The sequence below is a fragment of the Centruroides sculpturatus genome, unplaced genomic scaffold (assembly GCF_000671375.1).
Source record: "Centruroides sculpturatus isolate CEXI.00-Female unplaced genomic scaffold, Cexi_2.0 scaffold169, whole genome shotgun sequence".
NCBI classification, from domain to species: Eukaryota; Metazoa; Arthropoda; class Arachnida; order Scorpiones; family Buthidae; genus Centruroides; species Centruroides sculpturatus.
In genome coordinates, this window is record NW_019384492.1 from 123,753 (window position 1) to 146,134 (window position 22,382).

Here is a 22,382-nt window from a genome sequence, read left to right on the forward strand (position 1 = left end):
AATCAGTGAACAGATAAACATTGTTCTTAAACAGTATAAGTTGACAAAAGTCATAAGATTTTCTTAGTACTGAGAGATTCTGGAGCAAATATGGTAGCTAGAATCAGGAATTGCAACTTAGAGGCATTATCATGCTTTACACATATACTGCAGCTGACACTAAACAAATGGAAATTTTCTCAACAAGATGTGAAAACTATAATCACAGTTAATAGAAATATTGTCACAAATTTTATTCATTCTGCTATAGCTGTAAGCAAATTGGAAGATTTACGACAAGTTAGGTTTGCAGAAACACAAATTAATTCAAGATGTTCCTACTCATGGGATTTCTACATACTACATGTTGCAAAGAAACTTGAAATAACAAAAAGTCCTTGTCACATATGCTATAGATAATAAAATTCCTACGTTGAGCACATATCAGTGGTCTCTCGTTGAAAAAATTGCTCTACTTTTAAAACCATTTGAAGAAATTACTGTGGAAGCCAGCAACCGAGAAATCATCTCATCTTCAATAATTCACACAATAGAGACTCTGAAATTATTCTTATTATCAAAAGCAAAGAGCAGTAGTTCCTTTAGTGGCATTAATACCACAATAGAAGGACCAGAAAATTCAATAAAAAAAATTTTCAGCATATATAGAAAACAGGTCTTTATGCTTGTCATATTTATTAAATCCAAGATTCAAAATGAAATTAAAAAAAAAAAAAAAAAAAATGGGCAATTGATAGCTTAGATGATGTTGATAATTCAAAATCTCAAGAAGAATTAAATCCTGAAGCTTCTATTTCTGGAGATGATCAAGATGGAGGATAATCTCTAAGTTTTTCTAATTTATTTGATGAATTAGCTTCTGGTAAACAAAAGAATGAATAAGAGAATGTTTTTAAAAAGGAAGAAAAAATGAAACAAACGAACAAACGTTTCAAGCAACAATTAGAAAAATATTTACATTTACCTCTTATACAAAGACATAGTGACCCATTTTTGTGGTGAAGTTCAAAAGAACTTTTTCCTAATTTGAGCAAAATAGCTATGAAATATCTAAGTGCTCCAGCATCTTCCATTGAAAGTGAAAGAATTTTCAGCACTGGCGGTAACATTTATGGACCGACAAAAAATAGGCTATGCCCTGAAAATGGTGAAATTCTCATGTTTTTTGCATTACAATTTAAGCGTTTTAAAGTTTGAATATTAAATTTTTATTTGTTTTATATATTTCAAGTTTAAACTTTAAACAAAAGAAATAGCTTTGAATAGATTATATAATACCTTATAATCAGTGCTGGTGGTGTAACAGCAAAAAAGGAGGACAAAAGCAAGGTGTTTGCCTGTGTGAAAAAGTCATATTTATATTTTTATTTATTGAATAAATTCAATCCATTTTTTATATTTTTTCAACAGATTAATCAAATTTGATATATAGTGTGTGTTTANTTATTTACAACATTTTTATTGACTTTATAGAAATAAACCTTAAGTTTACTTATTAAATACAAAAAAATTTTTGATATTTTCACAAATTACTTTTGCACTTTGTAACAATACTGCTAACAACATTTACATGTACCTATCAAATATTGTTCTAAATTGATTACAACCAAACCTAACAAAATTTTATGTTATATTCTTCTTGCTTTTCTTGCTCTAACTCCAGGTTCTGGTACTGGTGTTTTATCAGTAATTGAAATAATATCCAATCCACCCATCTGAAGTCCTTTGATAGAAGACTAGAAAAAGAAGAAAAATAAAATAAAATTAGAATCATTTACAAAACTTTAATATCTGTTTTAAAATTTATGTTGTTATAATAAATCTTATATTTGAATTAGAAAAGACAAAAAATTTTTGATTTGATAAAACAGCAGTTAGTAGCTTCTCTCTTCCAATAATTAAAAAAAAAAAAAAATCATTTCTCTCAATAATTAAATATATACACAAATAAATAATATAAAACCTTCAACACTTTTTTCTAGCAATTTCTTTAATCAAATTAACATTTTCGGCTATATTTAATGGCCTTCCTCAGGTTCGACAATATTGGAACATCAGATATTCGATTAAATAAATTGCTAGAAAAAGTGTCAAAGGTTTTATATTACTTATTTAATGGTTTTATATTTATTTATTTCTGTGCATAGAATTATCTACATAAAGCATGTTTAATTGCTTTATGTAGATGACTACTACATTAATATACATTAGAATAGAGTTTTATTTTTGATCATTGTAAAAACAACACTGAAAAATATCATCAAAGTATGTGATTTACAAAAACTTTGTTTCTGGTTTATTCTAAAATGGAATTGGTAATGGAAATAGCCAGTATTAAAAGTAGCATTCTTTCTGATGGAAAGCAGGTGTTACCTTTAGTACTATTTAAATCTTCTTACTTTATAGTAGCATATGTTGTTTGAATAAATTGGAATAAATGTGCTTTTGGAATACGAAATAGAATGCCTTCTAAAGAAGTTCAAAAGTTTAAAGACCAGCTTGCAACGGATTTAAGTAAATGCCTGAAGAAGAGCCCAGAAGGGGTGTCTAAAATGTTAGCACTAAAGAAACATATTTTGCTCCAGTTATTTGGTTTGAAGTAAGAAGATTTAAATTTCAACCCGGTGTGTTAGGAAGTTAAATAATTTAGTACTATTTGTTCCATCTAGTTTTAGTGTAGTACTCTGATTAACAGTTGCACCAAAATTAGATGGTATAGACTAAAATGATCTACTTCTTGAACACATAAGGAAACAAAGAAATTACTATCATCATATCACTTTAATAACAAATTATCAAATATGGATTAGTATTAAAACCAGACCAAAACTCCCAAAAAACAACAATCCAAAAAGAAAACAAAAAGAAAACAAAAAGACAAATCTGACAATAGCTTAATAGTCAAAGCTTAACTACTGACCTATTTCCTCCTTGCCTAGCCACAGTTTAATAGACCATACATCTACAGTTGTTATTGCTAAAACCTTTACCCACATTCCAGTAGAAACCACTCATCACTACAGCCTACATCTTCAAGAAAGATGCCATTGATTGAAAAGAGTAGCTAAGTAGCTTTTTCAAACTTCCAAAATTTGTTCATGAGATAGTATCATAAGAGGATGCTTCTCTAATTACTGATATTGTTTGTATTTTGTTTGTATGTAAGTGACCCCTTCATATTCGAAGAAGGACGAGTAAACCATCAAGTGTGTTAAATCCAACACACTTGATGGTCCACTCGTCCTTCTTCTCTAATTACTTATGTACAGTACATCCCATTGTTTAATATTGTTTGGGTTACATTTCTGTTGCTACAACATTTACGCATTAGACTAGTGTTCTCTCTGTAAACCTATTTCTTAAGTAAATATCAATTGAAATTTTACCAAGTCAGTATTTATTTTTGGACCTTTTAGGACAATGCACACAATGTAATGTCTCAAGTTATTAAAATTCAATTGCTGATGTAAAGGCTTTGGGATTAATCTGAAACAGTCATGAGGCTATCTCAAACAGGGTTCCTAGTCTCAAGTTATTTAATAGTGTGAGGCTATGGACAGGTCCGAACCCTCACTAAAATTCGCGTTAAAATAATTGTTTTAAAGAAAATAATATATTAGTTAGAAATACATTTTTATGATATGAAAATGCGACGCTAACTTGTAAACAATAGAAGAATGTAAGTCCGTCGACCATTTCCGGTTGGAGATCGAATTAAACTTCGATTTTGACCTCTCCCGCGCCCCGAAAGGTTTCGAATTGTCATCAGGTGATGACGGGAAACCAATCGGAAAGGGGAATCTGAGAGAAAACAGATAAAACCCCGGAAATTTGAGGACGCGACGGCTTCTTCTCCCGAAAGTTCCAAGTGACGGATCTGTTGTTGTGTGTGTGTCTCGCACCCATCTTCGTCNCGACTATCTGGACATTTGGACTTTTATCTTTGGAAAGGATTCGTTTCCCACCTTTGAATAGGCATTACGCCTCGTTATAAGACATTGTAAGAAAATGTATATATTTAATAAACGGGTTAAAAATGGTAAACCTGTCTCAAAGAGTCATTCTGCGCCCACACGACAGAAAGAACCGCTCGGCTGTCGAACACCTCACCCCTAATCGGCTGACCTCACAATATCACATATCATCGTTCGTCGAGTTTTTTAAATTTCTCCCCCCTCGGCCCCCACAATAGCAACACAAAAGGGTTGAGAATATCACATGGTACCAACTCATTCAGTGAGAACATTCACTGAACAAAATTGTGATACATGACACTCCCAATATATATATATATATATCTAAATAACAAGAATATGTTGCTACTCAAATAAAGTAAATTAATAATAAATTAAAAATAAAAATACAAAGATTGCAATAACCTTCAATATGATTTTTGATTCCTTTGAATATGGATTGACTGCCTCAGACCAGTAAAATATCTAAAATTAACTAAAACATTAAACTCTAGAGTGAAATACAGCTAAACAATGTTGTCATATTATATTACAGTATATATGCAGCATCAGATGGGCAACAAATTTAAGCCTCCTACCATGTTTTGAAACCATGTCATATTTTTTATATTTGTTCTATAAGTGTAATGTAGCATAATAACGATCACTTGGTATTATTCACTTCTTTATTTCACTTTTCGTTGATCCATCTGCTGATAATTTGTGAAATAAATTTATTTCACAAATCATCATCAGATGGATCAATGAAAAAATTTAAGCCTGGGAACATACCAGTTATATAAAAAAGATGGTCACAACTTTAAGGTGTGATAGAACATGGCAAAAGTAACAGATGTCATAATACAATAAATGGTGGAATGTGAACACGGAAACATAATAAGTACAAAGAACATGGAAAACAAAAAGTCGTTTTAATCACAGATATTTACAAGAAATGATGTTTTGTATTTACAAGAATTGTTCAAATGAGTGACCACCAAATGCAATGCATGTATCAAAACAGAGATGGAGTGATTGGAATACATATTGGAAGAAACCTGGCATGTCACTTCCTTCTGCAGCAGTGGAGCTAATTCTGGCAACAAGGTCATCTTCAGGAGAATCAATGGGTATCTCAAAATGCATATCTGCCTTCTCAGCATTCAAACACTGTTGCAACTCTGCAGCTATATAACTTCTGAATAATGATGTGTGCAAAAAGAAGCCCCTCTCACCAGCAAGTGCTCTCTTGCAGCAAAATCCCTTGGCTTCTGATCACACATTGTATTACAACAATTGTTAATTTTACCATGATCTATTACCCTTTAAATTGTGTCAATCTTTCCTGTTATACCCTGTAGACCCATATCCCATATAAACTCTATATACATATAGTGAGTGGCCAATTTATTATGACCACCTGCAAAGTTTATGCAAATCAGCTATGATTGCACTCTATTGTCACCAGAGTGAGACTGGTATAAAAAAAGGATTGCTGGATGATTGTATAGATAGTTATAGGGAACGGCATGTGAAGATTTGGGTAAAAGATATAATTTAACAAAATCTGAACGTGGAGTGAGTATAAGTAAAACTGCTTAGCCTGTGAAGTGTTCAAGAGCAGCTGTTGTTCAATTATACAAAGAGTGGATTACCAAAGAAAAAATTGTCTTTCCCGATCCAGAACTTTCCAAACCCTTCCAGAAAAATAATGGACTATTGGTCTCAACGGATATCTCAACAAAATCTATTATCACTCCAGGAACATCCTCTACAAAAGGTATTTATCACCATACAAACCTCATGTGAACTCTCTCTCACACGACCTCAGGCACATTTAGACGGATTTTACTTGATTCGAACTCATTAACGATACATGTATAAAATGTATATAATTATATAATTTTCTTTAATAATAAACAATTGTCAAGTAACCTAGTCTCTGTGTGCATCCCTTCCCACTTGCTACCTCACGGTCTCCATCTCGAATCCATTTGCTCATTCACACAACCGCTTGCATGACCTATTTTCTAAACAAACTGCCATTGTGGCTTCTGGGTCAATTGGGACCCGGTGGTGTCATTCCTGACAGGGCACCAAGGAGGTGCCGAATCCTGTGGTCACAATATTTGATGATTCCGGGTGCTGCAGTTTTTCTTTCTTTGTGATAGAAAAATGTAATGTGACTGTTTTAAGCTAAATATTTTATACTAGTAGCCCGGGACGCCCCCTAGTGGGCATTGTTTACAAATTTCCATGAAACACGGTTCCTTTGACTTTTTTGTTCCTATCAATATGCTCTACAGCTCTGTTAAAGTCCCAATGGTAAAATTAGGTGAAGAGGTGGCGACCCCCCAAACTGTAGCCCCCTGTGCAAACAATAAAGGCAAAGGAACCATACCCATATTCGCAACCCTTCGTGAGATATAAGCCCCTGAAATAATAAATTCCTATTACAAATATACTATTTATATTGTTATATTGACCAAATAATAATTTATTGGCCAAATGAATAATAAAAATTTATATTGTTAATTTAAATAAGAATTAAAATTGTTAATTTGAATGTTTGAAATATGACACACGATAGGGGCGCCTCTAGTGTCCATTATCAAACGGTTATGGGACGGACGGACGGATACCCGTTGAATGGGTTATTTATATAGAGTATATATACACTAGAAACTCTCCCATCAAGCATGAAAGATTATTTTTTATGAGAAAGTAGAAATTGAAGAATTGAGAAAAGCTCAAGTCAAGCTTGACATTGTGATGATTTTTCTGTAGCCCTTGTCAAAGCCATTCTTACTCAATGTTGCTCAAGTTGGACTTCACGGCCTTCAAAGGTCTCGGCTGTTTTTATTCCTTTAGATTTAGAATTTATCTGACCAATTTTACTCTTACGATTTTCCCTAGGCAAATTTTTTTTTCAACAAAATAGTAAGTCTCTTTAAATCTGTGTTGATAAAATAAAGATGAATTGTATGTAGCCTACAATAGGAAATAGGAATGAAAGAGGCAAACGACTAGTTGAATATGCTACCAAGCATCAATTAATAGTTGGAAACACATGGTTCAAACATCCAAACGTCGACTATACACTTGGAAAATGCCCGGGAGACATTGGAAGGTATCAAATAGATTATATTCTTATTCAAAGTCGTTTTAGGAATGCAGTCAAGAAAATTCAGACATATCCAGGAGCAGATGCAGATGCAGATTCTGATCACAACTTATTAACTGCAGATATTGTGATGAAACTGAAAAAAGTTTTGAGAGCCAAAAGAATAAAAAAATGGAATTTGGAAAAGCTAAATGGAAATACTGGATTAAATTTTAAAGAAAACCTGGAATATAAATTAAAAGAACTTCCATATGACTTTGACTGTGAGTTTGACCCAAACGAAAATTGGAAAAGAATTAAAGATACAATAAAGGAATCGGCTGAAAATTTTCTTGGATATGTAAATGGTACTAAAATAAAAAAAACCTTGGATTACTCAAGAAATGGATGAAAGAAGAAATTGGAAAAATATAAATAATAAAAAAGGGAGAATGATGTACAAGAAGCTAAATAATGAATTGAGGTGTGAAACTGGAAAAGCTAGAGAAGCTTGGTTAAGTAAGGAATGTGAGGAAATCAAAGAACTGAACAAAACAGGCAGATATGATCTATCATACAAAAAAGTCAAAGAACTAACAAATGATCGCACCCACCAAATTCTGAGTATTGAAGACAAAGATGGAAAAGCACTTTTAACCCCAACTAATATAAAGGGCAATTGGAAAGAATATATTGGAGATCTCTATGGAGAGAACACCAAACCTAAAGAATTAAAATTGGAAAAATCTTCTCAAATAGCTAATGATGAAAGAGGACATATTATCATGAAAGATGAAGTTCAATTGGCAATTAAAGAATTGAAAAACAAAAAGTCAGAAGGAGTAGCTGGAATACCAGCTGAATTTCTAAAAGGGTTTGGCAAGGAAGGAATCGAGAAAATAACAGACTTATGCAATCTCATATATAAAACAGGAGAACGGCCTGAAGACTTTGCTCAAAGTATTTTGATACCTATACCAAAGAAAGCAAAAGCTAAAAAGTGTAGTGATTTTAGAACAATTAGTTTAATTTCACACACCTCAAAAATCCTTCTTAAAATCATTAACAGAAGACTCTACAACAAGGCTGAAACATTTCTATGTGAAGAACAATTTGGATTCAGAAAAGGAACAAGGGATGCTATTGGCCTCTTGAGAACAATCTGTGAAAGAAACATTGAGGTTAATAAGGATACGTACATTTGCTTTATTGACATGGAAAAGGCTTTTGATATGGTTAACTGGACAAAGCTAATGGAAATCTTAAGAAAAATAAGAACAGATTGGAGAGATAGAAGACTCATTGCTTCACTTTATATGAATCAATCTGCCATTATCCGAACAAAAACTGGAGAAAGCAAATCATGCAGTATTGGAAAAGGAGTCAGGCAACGGTGTACACTTTCACCTACTCTTTTTAACATTTATCTTGAGGAATTAATGAATGAAGCAATAAGTGAGGACAGCCTTGGAATTAAAATTGGAGGCCAATTAATACAAAGTATTAGGTTTGCAGATGATATTGCTTTACTTGCACCAAATGAACAAACTGTACAATGTTTGGTAACAAAATTCAACAAAACTTGCAAAAAATTTGGAATGAAAATTAACATAGCTAAAACAAAAGTTGGAAGGCTAATTAGCAAAGATTTAAAAATCCTAATTGATGGAAACAAAAGTTCAATATTTTAGGTATCTTGGCAGCATTATTCAGGGAGATGGCAGATGTGAAAAAGAAATCAAAGAACGAATCAGGGCTGGAAAAATGGCTTTTTATAAGAACCTTCTTATTGGAAAAATGAACACTTAAAAAGAAGTTAATAAAATGCTTTTCCTGGAGCACAACTTTATATGGAACAGAGACTTGGACCTTAAGGAAAAAGGAAATAAACTAACTTGAAGCATATGAAATGCGGTTATGGCGAAGAATGAAGAAAATCAAGTGGACAGAAAAGGTTAAGAATGAAGATGTTTTAAATTTGGTCCAGGAACAGAGATCTCTTTTAAAAACAATGCAAAGAAGAAAAATAACTGGCTAGGTCATATATTGCGAGGAGAAGGATTAATGTGAGTGGCATTAGAAGAAAAAATTGATACATGAAAAAAAAGAGGAAGAAAAAGAAAAGTATTGATAGATGTTTTACTAGGCAAAACTTATAAAGAAATAAGAGAGGAAGCCCGAAATAGAGAATGTTGGAGAAGGAGAACTCTATAATTTGACTGCTTTCCATGGACCTGTCCTAGGACAGAACACCCATGAATGAATGAATGTAGCCTACATTAGTTAGATGAATGATAACACTTTCTAAATAATAATCTCATTAGATCGTTACTTCCAATTGAATAATAGAACGTCACATAGTCACTATGGAAACATTTTTTTTAAAGTGACCATATGCGGCTATCATTTTTAAAGTTTAAAATACACCATTTGCCAAAATATTTAAAAATGCAAGTTAAGGAAAATTTCCTTTTTCAGCATGAACATCACATGGTCATTGACATCACTGCAACATAGTGCAATCATCAATCCAAGATCAATAAAACATTTATTCTATAGCTAATATTTCTACAAAATAAGTAGCCTATATGCTTTATCAAAACATAGAACGAATATAACCAAAATTTCATCTGGACTGGACTGAGCAAATGACCCACCAGGAAATTCCTGATTTCCTATTGGGCCAGTCCACTACTGCATATGCACTATAACTAATTACATACAATATTTTGTAGGCTAATGTGCAATCTTGGGAATTGTACCTCATTATCATCATCATTGCTTTTTATGTTCATCTTACATTGAAAGTCTCAAAATATTAATTAATGATACTGAATTAATTTTTCAAATGTATAAAATGTTTTATTTTTTACTATGAAATACAATTTTCTTAAAATATAACACAAGGAATAAAAATCATTAGATGAAAAGCAAAATAAAACAAATTTTGAATTTTCATTTTATGTCATTAAAAAGAGATTACAATTATTTAACTAAGTAATTAAAAGATAAGTATACATGTTAGATTAGAAAGGACAAAACATAAGACGGCCAAGATAATGTCCACTTCCTCAGAATAACTGTCCTGGTCTCCATTTCTATAAATCTATTCTTTTCACATCATTCCTCTCTTAAGCTCGCACAGTTTTGAGATCTTCACTTCCATATTCGATCTTTCCTGAAAACTCTTCAATATGATGAGAAACAGCTTCATAACATCCGAGGCAGAAGAAGTGATCAAGAGCCTTTCTCCAGCGAGATTTGGATTTTCAAAAGTCTTTCGTTAAAAGTCTAGTTGATCTATAACTTTTGAAACATTAAGTATCTTTGTGGGATATAGCTAAGTAAACTTTATGAAGTCATCAATGTCACAAAGAAAATACTTATATTGCTTACTCACAGCTGCCATAGAATCTTAGCAGTTTATGTAGTATGTATGTAGAGGAGTATCACCTTATTGAATAGAAACGAATGCTCATTCCTTTTTTCTGGTTTTTTTTTCTGCCAGAACACAACTAACACAATATCTGGAAAAATTCTCTGGTTTTTCATGTTATATATACATTGTGATCTTTAGACTTTTCCAATTTCAAATAATACCTGAGGAAGATCTTAGAAGATCGAAAATGTTTGTTTTATACAGAAATAAATTTGCTGGACTAGATAAAGATACTCTGGTTATATATTTATCATGTGACCTTGTGGAGATGAAGAGGAAATTTACACTTGGGAAATTTTTTGCTCCACAAATACCATGATTACATACAGATCTCCTACTGTTTTTTTGAGCATCAGAAATGATGAAGACCCAATAGAGAGGAGCTGCTTGCTGGAGATCTACACTATTCTGTGCTCACATATCAAGCTCACAGGCTGAACTGTCTATGCAAGTATACTGAGGTCATGCCTAGATGCCTGAACATGAGGATTAAGGAACATCAATATACAATTCTGAAGGGACTTTCCACAGTGACACTGGCTAGTTTTGCAGCTGTAATGACATTCAAGTTGAATTTGATAATGCACATATCTCACACCACTCTGACAACACAGACCATCTAAAGCAGTGTTTCCCAATGTGGGGCCCATGCCCCACAGGGTGGCAATTCAAACATGGACTCATCCAGAGTTTAAGTTAACTGTATAGCCACTGTATATGTTAGCTGGGCATAAGAATTTTAGAAAGGCTTAGGTGGAGCATAGCACAAAAAAGGTTGGGAAACACTGATCTAAAGTAACTTGAATGAATCAATATATTCAAGGTCTTCAAAAGGGGTATAACAATTAATTATGAAGAGATGGACTCTATTTCGATTGTGGCAAGCATTATATGACCTTGCATAAGTTTTCACACTGATATGTATATCTTATTTATTATATAGTATAACAAATTAAAATACAAAAGGTGTTACATGTTGTAATATGTTCATCAATACACAATGTTAACGCCACACTGTGCATGCACACATTTCATGACAAGATCTATTTTTAAATTTGTAACAGTGTTCTATTTTTAGAATACATATTTGTTTCTATCTGCATTTCCTTTAACCTGAAGGTGGCCATTTAAAATGGAAGAAAACATTTGTTTTGTTTAAATATATAATTATTTGCTGGCTTTTTAGTGTTTACTTGCTATCCTTGTTTTTCAACATTGTGAGCACTTAATTGTCTGCAAATAGTCATTTGCTTCAACTGAATGTGATACACAGTCAACATCACAAACATTAACTTTAGGGCAAACCATAGACCAACTTTTATTATGTGCACCAACTTGTAAAAGATCTATGCATCTCTCTAGTGTCAGTTAATTATATAAATTCTGAACTAACTCTGAACACATCAGTTATCTTTAGATCTTTTTTGGCTAATCTTAATTCTTTTGTATCAACTTTAACCCATTTGTTCTCACCTGTCTATTTGGAGGATGTCCAAAGTACCCAACGTCAAATACATAAGTTTATCTGCTTCATTTAAAAAATTTATTAAAATTTCAGTTTTTGTTAAAAAAAATGTGAAAAAATTCAGATATAAAGTATAAATATTTCTACTGTAGATTTAAAATACATATATATATAAATCAATAGTCAGATTTAAAAATAGTTTCTAAAAAGTAATAACTGTAATAAGTAATTGCGGAAACAAAAAATCTTTTTTCTTTGCATCAAATAAACAGAATTATTTTTAATGATACATAAATTTTTGCTAAACTCATAAGATAAGGAATTTTGTACTTTACATTTTGATATAATTATTATTGACATCAGTGCATTTATCTTCAGTGCAAAGTGCACTTTAAGTTCCACCATAGAAAAATTTTTATTTTAAAAAGTGAAGTGCCTTTTAAAGTGCACGAAACTTTTATTTGTTTAAACTCATTATATTCTAATTGATGGCGTCTTAAACACAGACTGGCTAATATATGTATTGACTGATTTTATTTCAGCAAATAAAGTTTTTTGTTACTTTGTTGCTGAGAAACTCTCTTCAATTATAAGTTTATAAGAGAACTTGTAAATTTTTAGTTGGTAAACCTCTTGTATAAACATCTTGTAAACTCAGGTTAGGAATGTTAAATAAGCTTCAGCTTTGAAATTTGGGATAGGACTTCACCCACAAAAGTCACACCTTGTTTTTGCTGCTGTGTTGTCAAGGTCATAATGCGAAAATAAGCTATAAAATCATTGTGTTTCCCATTTTTCAGCTTTAATTATTTGAAATAAAATAGATATATTTAATTACTATATATAAAAAATTAATTGAATGTTTAAAAAATAATTTTTTTAGTGTTTTCAATCTGAAATTTCGTCATCAGAGTCAAATGTTAAAAAAAAATATCACTAATTTTTTCGTTTTCAGCTCTAATTTTGCTAATTATCAAGTTTACACACTGTGCTAAAATGAATAAGCATATTTTCAGAACCACAAAGTGTAAATTTCCCATGAAACTCAATAGTTTTTGTTGTTACTTAATAATCAATAAATATGCTTATATACTCGATCCTAGCCCAATTTTAAAGTGAGATATCAAAATTTATAAACTAAACATGAATCAACTCCCACAAAACTAATCCCCCCTTCACTGTAAGGTGAGAAGCAATAAACAAGAGTAATAGAACAGGAATAACTTTTCAGACCATGATGCTAGAGACTTGCAGTTTATTTTGTTTGTAAGAAAATAGATATATCAAGGTTACAAACATTGCAAATTGATCAAACCTTTTTAATTTTTCTTTATTTTTACATTTATTTCAGAAATTTAAAATATTATTTTAAATTTAGCCATCGAAAAGTGTGACATTGACATGTTTGTGATATAAAATAAAAAACATTAATCTTCTAGCCTGATTTTTAGCAAGATATCATAATCTAAAAAAAATCATTAAAAAATAGAAAATCTCTAAGCACTATGTTGAGTGTTTCTGATTTTCATCTCTGCAGCTAAAGGATTTCAGAATCTAATCAAATTATATCAAAGTTTTTACATGCTTATGCAGTCAGCTCTATTATATTGAATGAAGACTGTTAGTATAGTTTTTCTTTTCCAAAAATACTTCTACACATTATGACTAATTTTTGATAGAATTTTAGTTCTTGTTGTGTACAAACCTCATCTATTACTTTTTGATACAAAATTATAAATTTATGTAAGTAGAAAATACCAGTTTCTTCAGCTACCAGCTGATATTACACTTCCCAGGAAGAGGACCCAGAGGATGGATTTATGAAAAACAAAAATTTTTTGGGGTAGTGTATTTTTTTTTTTGTTACCTTTTCCACTTATTTGCTGTGGAAATTTTGAAATGTTAAGAGCTAGGTAGGTGGTTACCAGTGAGAGGCAGGTAAGTGCATGAAATAATCAGAAGGATTACTTACCTTCTGAGACTTAACATTTATGCTTTGGAAAGTACTCACCATGAAGGAACTTGTTCCCTCTGGCAAACTTTTCTAGCTCTTCTCCTTTTTTTAATTTGTACTGTACACTGTGCAGTTCAATTCCTTTCTCCAAGGTAATTTTCTGAGACCTGATGGTCCTTGAGGATCATCCATTCTACTGTTTTTGTATCCCATCCATTCTTTACCCAAGCACTCAATGATGGACTCAGTGAAGCATATTGCAATTTCATCTTTCCAAGTCCCTTATAATTTTCTTTATATAAGACAATTATTTAACACCATCCTGCCTATAATGTTAAAAGCTATCTTTTTCCAATTTTTGACTGTGCACCTTTCATCCAGATAGCAGTGCATCATCATGTCTGAGGTGTCAATGCCACCCATTAACTTGTAAGAAGTTACAGTTTTCAGTTTTTTCTGGACATTACCACATCTTTTTTTGTACATCCTCTTCTTCAGCAGTGGCATGACTAGCAGGTTTTATTTGAGAATTGCAGGTATTTTTTGAGCTTTTTTGTTGCAAAAAACACATACAAGAAGTGAATCGGATCTACAATACTTAATTTCTCCAACGCAAATTTCTGTCAGAACTGCTGGTAGCAAAGCTTTCCTGTTTCTTCTAACAGTGCCAGTGATGTACGTTTTAAACTGCTAAAGATGGAGGACTAGTGGCACAGACATAAAAAAATTGTCTACAAAGACATGGTAACCTTTATTCAAGTATCCACCAATATCATGCAGCTTTTTCACTACAGTAAAACAAGTCCATTTTTTTGGATGTTTTGTTTATCTTCCTGGGATTTTGTTCCTCTGTATATAAAAAAACTCATACAATACTTAGATACAGAGTCACATAACATCCAAAGTTTTATTCCCCAACAGTGATGGTGCTTATTGGGTAAATATTGTGTAAGACTGGTTCTGCATTTTGTGCCTATCAGGCTTGCTTCAATGCTAACCTGCTGATGAGGTCTAAAGATCCTGTTTGCATGCTCTACAAGTGGCTTGTATTTTGCGCATGAATCATAATCTGGTTCTGTAGGCCTGGCAAATGTTCATTATTTACAAAATAAAAAAAATTGCAAAAAAAATGGGCAAAACGGTGTTTTGAAAACATCTCTCCAAACCAAGGAGTGGCTTGAGAGGAGAGAGTACTCCAATAGTAGGCTTTGTATAGCAGGCTTCCTATTGTAGGCTTCCTGATAAGACCTATATTTAAAACACAAGCCAGAAATCCTTTCATTTCAGCAAGTGTAAACTTCTTCCAATTTTTCAAAGAAATTGGAAGTGAACCTGTTTTACTTGATATTATTTGCTGTGCATATCTATTGGACTCTGTTGCCATCAAGGTCAAAAGAAAATTTGTAAAAAATAGCTTGAAATAAGCTACAGGAGGGAAATCAGAAGAAGGCATGTGTTTTGGTCCAACTAGTTCTTGAAACTGGAACAGAATAGAAAAAGGTTGTTTAAGGTGATAAAATTTCCCTTATAATCCTCATCTTCCATGTCTGAATTTTCACTATCTGAAAAGCATTGAACAATTGCAAATGTGGCATTTGGTATATCCTCATTACTAGAAGAGGAATTGCTTTGCAGGATATATTCATTTTTGCTATCTATAGCATCTAAAAATTCAACTACATTCAAATCATCTAAATTATCTAACCCAGGGCTTCAAAAACTGTGCGTCGCGACACCCTGGGGCATCGCTGCGCTATCATAGGGGAGTCGCGAGACGATACCCACAGGTTGTCTGCACCCGACGTAATGAGTGAGTGCGCGCCGCATGTGTCTCATCACCCCACTCCTCCAATTTCCCGCTCTTTTGTTCAGTCTTTTGTTTTCGTCGATTACAAGCGTTGATGAATCATTGTTTTGATTTCAAGTGTTTGTATTTAAATTATGCATTGTAAAATGAATATCTTTATCCAAATAAATAGAAAATGTGTTGAAGACTCAGGAAAGAGTACAAAGGAAACTGTAGAAAAACAAAAAAAGTACAGAAAATATGATGACCAATATTTAGATTTTGGATTTACCTACGTTAGCAAAGGAAATGTGGAACTACCCCAATGTGTTGTTTGTCATAAGGTGCTGGCAGCTAAAAGTATGTTTCCTAATAAATTGAAACGTCATTTAGAAACAATTCACAGTAATTTACAAGGAAAACCACGAGATTTTTTGCTAGAAAATTGCTAGAACTGAAACATCAGTCGACAACCTTGTTTTCCTGGCTGATGAAATTGCAGTGTTTAAAAAGAAGTTGCTGTTGTGGAAAAGAAAAATAGAAGAGGAGCATGGAAATACTGACTGTTTTCCTGTTTTAAATGGCTTTCTGCAAGAAAAATCTATTCAAAATCTGGAGCCAAGTTTTCAATCGATATTTATCCAACACTTATCAATGCTAAGCACCTATTTTGATACATATTTTCCAAAGAATTTAGATCAATACGACTGGATTAGAGACCCACCCCAATCAACCCCACCCCCATCTATACTTTCAACAGTGGGGGAAGAATAGCTATTAAAATTATCTTGTGATGCTAGCCTAAAATTATGATTCGATAAAGACAAACTATTTCAATTTTGGAGCAATGTATCCCAAGAATATCCTGCTATCAGTACTACAGCTTTGAAGGTTCTTTTGCCGTTTACTATGTCGTACTTTTGTGAAACTGGCTTTTCTGCAGTTGCAGTAATCAAGTCAAATAAAGTCACAAATTAATTTAGAAAAAGAAATGAGAGTAGCAATTTCAAAAATTCAGCCCCGATTTGAGAAGTTATGCTCAGAAAAGCAAGCTCATCCTTCTCATTAATTGTACTGTTATGTTTTCTAATAAATAATAATTATTACGATTCTATATTCTTTGGAGTTTTTTTTTAATAATAAAGTAATTTTAATATTTGCTAGAGCCACATGCTGATATCTTGTTTTAGATGGGCATCGCAAAATAATTACAGCCAGTAAAGGGAGTCACAGTATAAAAAAGATTGGGAACCCCTAATCTAACCTAAAACTAGGACCAGCAATCAAAGACTAATAATTAAAAAAAAAAAAAAAATTGCTATTTTCTAAAAATCTAAAAATTCTGTACAGTATATAAATATTGGGTTGTTTGGAAAGTAAGTTCGTTTTTTTCCCGTGGAAAAAACACAATATTTTTATAATAAATAAATATTTTATTGAATTATATATCAACCATTTTGGTCAAATACCTGTTGTCATCGTTTCTAGTAGTAGCATGATTTCATATTCATAAGTTTTAATTGTTGCTTACAAAAAACTGATCCAAGTGATTTTTGACATTGTCATTTCAAGTAACTGTCTTACAGTTAAAAAAAATTTGTATAGACCAGAACAAGTAATAATCTGAGTGTGCTGGATCTGATAAATATGGTTGGTGTGATAGCATGTCCCATCTAAGTTATAACAGTTTCTGATAAGTTACCAAACTTGTGTGAAATTTGACATTATCGTGGTAAAACACTACACCTGTTTTGTTGATCAATTCTGGCTGCCTTTTCTGTTTGATGATATTACTCAATTTGTTTACTCAATGGCAGTATACTTTCAAATCAATTGTTAAATTGTCTGGTAAAAGCTCCAAAAAAAAATTTCCTTAAAATCCCACTAAAGAGAGCATCTCTCTTTAAGAACATGTGGAACCCATATACAGTGGTACCTCAGGATACGAACGCCCCAGCATACGAAATTTTCAGGATACGACATGAAATTCGAACATATTTTTGCTCCATGATACGAACAAAATCTCACCATATGACGTTACATTAGTTCGCAGCGCCATTTTTTATTTACTTCTGTTCATCGGTCTCAGTCCACGTGTTTGCTTCGTCGTGGAAGGATCTCACTCGATAAAGGAAATCTTGAGGTATTATCAGAAAGTGTCTGATTTTATTGAAAAGAAACATCCCGAAAAGGTTCACACTGGCCGTATTTCTGCTTGGAGTAATGACAAAATCATTTTAGAAACATTTTAAAAAGTAGGCAAAGCCAAACCTCTTTGGATAGATATTTTCCAAACGTGAACGTGCTGGTAGAAGTGAAAAAAAGAAAGCAAAAAGCAGTGAATAAAAGTAAAAATAAAAAATATATAAAACAACACTAATTTTTTAAAATCTTTTCTAAGTTATTTTTAAGTTATTGTTACATTATGTAAGTTAAGTTTTAGTATCATTTCCCTTCTCTCTCTCTTCTACCACCAATTTACACCCCCACCTCGTCTATCCTCAAAGGTAAAGTGCAAATAAAACTACATTTTTTTTCAATCAATTATTATTCTATTACGATTACTTATACATTTACAACTACAAAATGCATTTTTCAGTGTTTTCCTTACTATAGTTATTTTTTTAATGTATTACTTAGCTTTAATTTGAGTGTGTTTTTCGTGTTGGAACGAATTATTTGGTTTTACATGTAATCGTATGGGGAAAAATGATTCACCTTACGACATTTTCATGATACAATCTCAGTGGCAGAACGGATTAATTTCGTATCCTGAGGTACCACTGTATCGAGCTTTGAAATGAAACTAATTTGTTTCAAGTAATCATAAACGGTTCAATTTGACAAATTTAATTTCTTAGTGATTTCACGTGTTGTTATTCAGCAGTTTGCTTCAATCAGTACCATTATTTTGTTTTCATTGGCTTCAATTGGCCATCCAGAACGTGGTGCATCTTCAATATTGAAATTGCCAGAACGAAATTTTGTAAACCAGTTTTGGCACTGTCTTTCTCTCAACACATCATCTCCATACATGTACCACAATTTTTTTCTCGCTTGAACAGAATTTTGATTTTTTGGTAATAAAAAAACAAAATATGCCAAAAATAATCTTTCGATCTTCCATATTTGATGGGACACAAAAAATAAACAATTGCACAGAATCAAACAAAATTTTTTACAAAGAAGCCTTAAAATGCTAGCTGTCAAAATACCAGGTGTATAAGCTTAAATCCGCTGTTTGCTAATAGATGGCGTAAGCGAGCGTATTAAGTTACCATGACGACACCATATTGTTTTTTTGATGATTTTGACATCTGTCAACATTAATCAGTGCACATCATCAGATATTTCATACAACAACATATTTTTTTTGTAATCATATCTACTTTTGTGCCAGAAAAAGAGCATATGTGGCAAGCTTTGCTTTTCTGCTTTAATTTGAAGAAATCGGCTGCCGAAGCACATCGAATACTTGTGGAGGTTTATGGAGACAGAGCTTTATCGGAAACCATGTGCAGAGATTGATTTCGTCAGTTCAAAGATGGAAATTTTTACCTGAGTGACAAGAAGCGTGAAAATCGGCCCAGGAAGGTTGAGGACCATCAACTGCAGGCTCTTTTGGATGAGGACGNTGTGGGTCGCAACCCCCAGGGGGTCCCAAAGCCTGACATGGGGGGTCGCAGGTGAAAGAAAAAGACAAGTGTTTGTAGGTCCTACACTACAATAAAAAAAACTAGAATTTCAGTAAGAAGGCTGTGCCTGTTTATTTTACAGTACAATTGGTTTTTTGATTGATATTTAAAGACAGAAAATTAAATACGTAGTTTTTAAAATCGCTGATGTAATTTTAATATGGCCCTGGGGGGTCGCCAGAATTTTTTAACTTGTAAAGGGGTCGCGTATTCAAGAAGGTTGAAAAACACTGCTTTATGCAACAAAACAATTGAAAAGCAAACATTTAATCTAAATTATGTCAAACCAGAAACAAGAAAAAGTACTAAGCATTGTTGCAAATCTTTTTGCACAATAAATGAGTAACCTTTTAATGCCCAACCTGCCATTGTATTGGCTCAATAATTCACTGCTAAGTTACCCAGCATTCCGATACATTGGCTTTTAGAAATTCTCAGAATTTTTTCATTGTGACATTTCTAAGAAGAATGTGTTGACCGGTGGAAAGTTCTAATAGGTCTAATGAACACTACAACTTACTACATGGCATAATTGCATTTGAGACAAAGAATTTTTAAAAAATTGTCACCATTTTGTTCTTGTTTCTCATCCTACATGGAGTGTTTTCCTTGTTTCTTAAGGTTGTACATTCTAGTTTACTTCACTTATTTTATATAGCATATTATTCTAATATTAGTTTGTTAATATTTATTTATTATATTTATTCATTTATTTTTGCCATATTAGCTTTAGTATTAGTTTGTATCGTATTATATATCTTTAGTTTGTGATATTATTTTTTCAGTAGTATAGTAGTTTATTTTACTTATATATGTATTTTTTATATCTTGAAATATTTTATATTTTTTCATTTTGTAGTTAACTTCTGTTAGTTGTTTTTTTAGTTATTTAGTTGATTCATAATTTACATACCAACAGACTGCCGAAAATCTATCGGGTTAGTTTTATGCTAATTAGCATAAAACTAACCCGATAGATTTTCGGCAGTCTGTTGGTATGTAAATTATGAATCAACTAAATAACTAAAAAAACAACTAACAGAAGTTAACTACAAAATGAAAAAATATAAAATATTTCAAGATATAAAAAATACATATATAAGTAAAATAAACTACTATACTACTGAAAAAATAATATCACAAACTAAAGATATATAATACGATACAAACTAATACTAAAGCTAATATGGCAAAAATAAATGAATAAATATAATAAATAAATATTAACAAACTAATATTAGAATAATATGCTATATAAAATAAGTGAAGTAAACTAGAATGTACAACCTTAAGAAACAAGGAAAACACTCCATGTAGGATGAGAAACAAGAACAAAATGGTGACAATTTTTTAAAAATTCTTTGTCTCAAATGCAATTATGCCATGTAGTAAGTTGTAGTGTTCATTAGACCTATTAGAACTTTCCACCGGTCAACACATTCTTCTTAGAAATGTCACAATGAAAAAATTCTGAGAATTTCTAAAAGCCAATGTATCGGAATGCTGGGTAACTTAGCAGTGAATTATTGAGCCAATACAATGGCAGGTTGGGCATTAAAAGGTTACTCATTTATTGTGCAAAAAGATTTGCAACAATGCTTAGTACTTTTTCTTGTTTCTGGTTTGACATAATTTAGATTAAATGTTTGCTTTTCAATTGTTTTGTTGCATAAAGCAGTGTTTTTCAACCTTCTTGAATACGCGACCCCTTTACAAGTTAAAAAATTCTGGCGACCCCCCAGGGCCATATTAAAATTACATCAGCGATTTTAAAAACTACGTATTTAATTTTCTGTCTTTAAATATCAATCAAAAAACCAATTGTACTGTAAAATAAACAGGCACAGCCTTCTTACTGAAATTCTAGTTTTTTTTATTGTAGTGTAGGACCTACAAACACTTGTCTTTTTCTTTCACCTGCGACCCCCCATGTCAGGCTTTGGGACCCCCTGGGGGTTGCGACCCACAGGTTGAAAAACACTGGCATAAAGAATATAATGTTCTACTTGTAAGTTCAGTTTCATGTTAATCTAATCAATAGTTCCTGAGATATAGGCCAAATGAATGATTTTGCTTATTTATTGGAGATGAGAATAGTCAGGATTAATTAATTAATATCTAAATTATGATTGTTATATGTTAAAAATATAAGTAATCAAACTGTATTAAAGTTTTCATTAAATTACTTTATTCTCAATAAAAACAAATACATATTTTGGTGTCTACATCTGGTAATTAATTAAATAATAATCAATCACTAAATCTATTGATTTCAATTTCAGAAATGTTGGTTTGATAGGACAAGTCAATGCAACATAAGGGTAATCTGTCAAGGAGGAATTCTCACAAGGATTGTTCTATGGGAAACTGGCCATATTTAGATGTTAGACAAATGAAGAATACCCAGAAAATGTCATATTCAGAACATTGGTCAGATACTCACCTGCAGTCAATCACCAATGTTTAGCAGTATTGTCCACTTTGCCACTGTGCTAGACAATTTCAGAAAATAATTCTTTAATTGCATTCATCATTCAATATCAAGATGGAATATAGGTGTAGATATGATGTGTCCCATAAAATGAATAAAAGCATCAATATTCTAAAAATTCTAAATTTTGGATATATCTTAATAATTCACTCTTTCACTTTTGATGAAGTATAGTGGTGAACTGACCACTGGAAAATCAAGAATTTCCCAGTTGGCCATTTACTTGATGACATTCCCACAATACAAACCCATATATTTGGTATATATTACTGGATCTACATTTTGTATACATTTCTGGGCCAATATTTGTTGCCAATCCAACACTAACCACGTACTCTTTCACTTTTTAATATAGAGCTATTTATGAATCAGAGTATCTATAATTTTTAAATTTGTTTATTAAAAATTAAAATTATTATTTCTGTGGATTCACAGAATTTACATCCCACATAGATCAATTTTTTGGTTTTTTCCTTGTTTTTTGGCCAAAAGATGT

The 22,382-nt window shown here is 32.0% G+C and overlaps 1 protein-coding gene across 1 annotated transcript in view; it reads right to left on the reverse strand.

Moving 5' to 3' along the window:
* Positions 1-1,445: 1,445 nt before the first annotated feature.
* Positions 1,446-22,382, reverse strand: part of LOC111621818 (30S ribosomal protein S11-like) — a 75,953-nt gene continuing 55,016 nt past the window's right edge. The window contains exon 6 of the mRNA XM_023364070.1: positions 1,446-1,736. Coding sequence (XP_023219838.1) covers positions 1,629-1,736 — 108 coding nt within the window. The 3' untranslated portion in view covers positions 1,446-1,628. The remainder of the gene's footprint in view (positions 1,737-22,382) is intronic.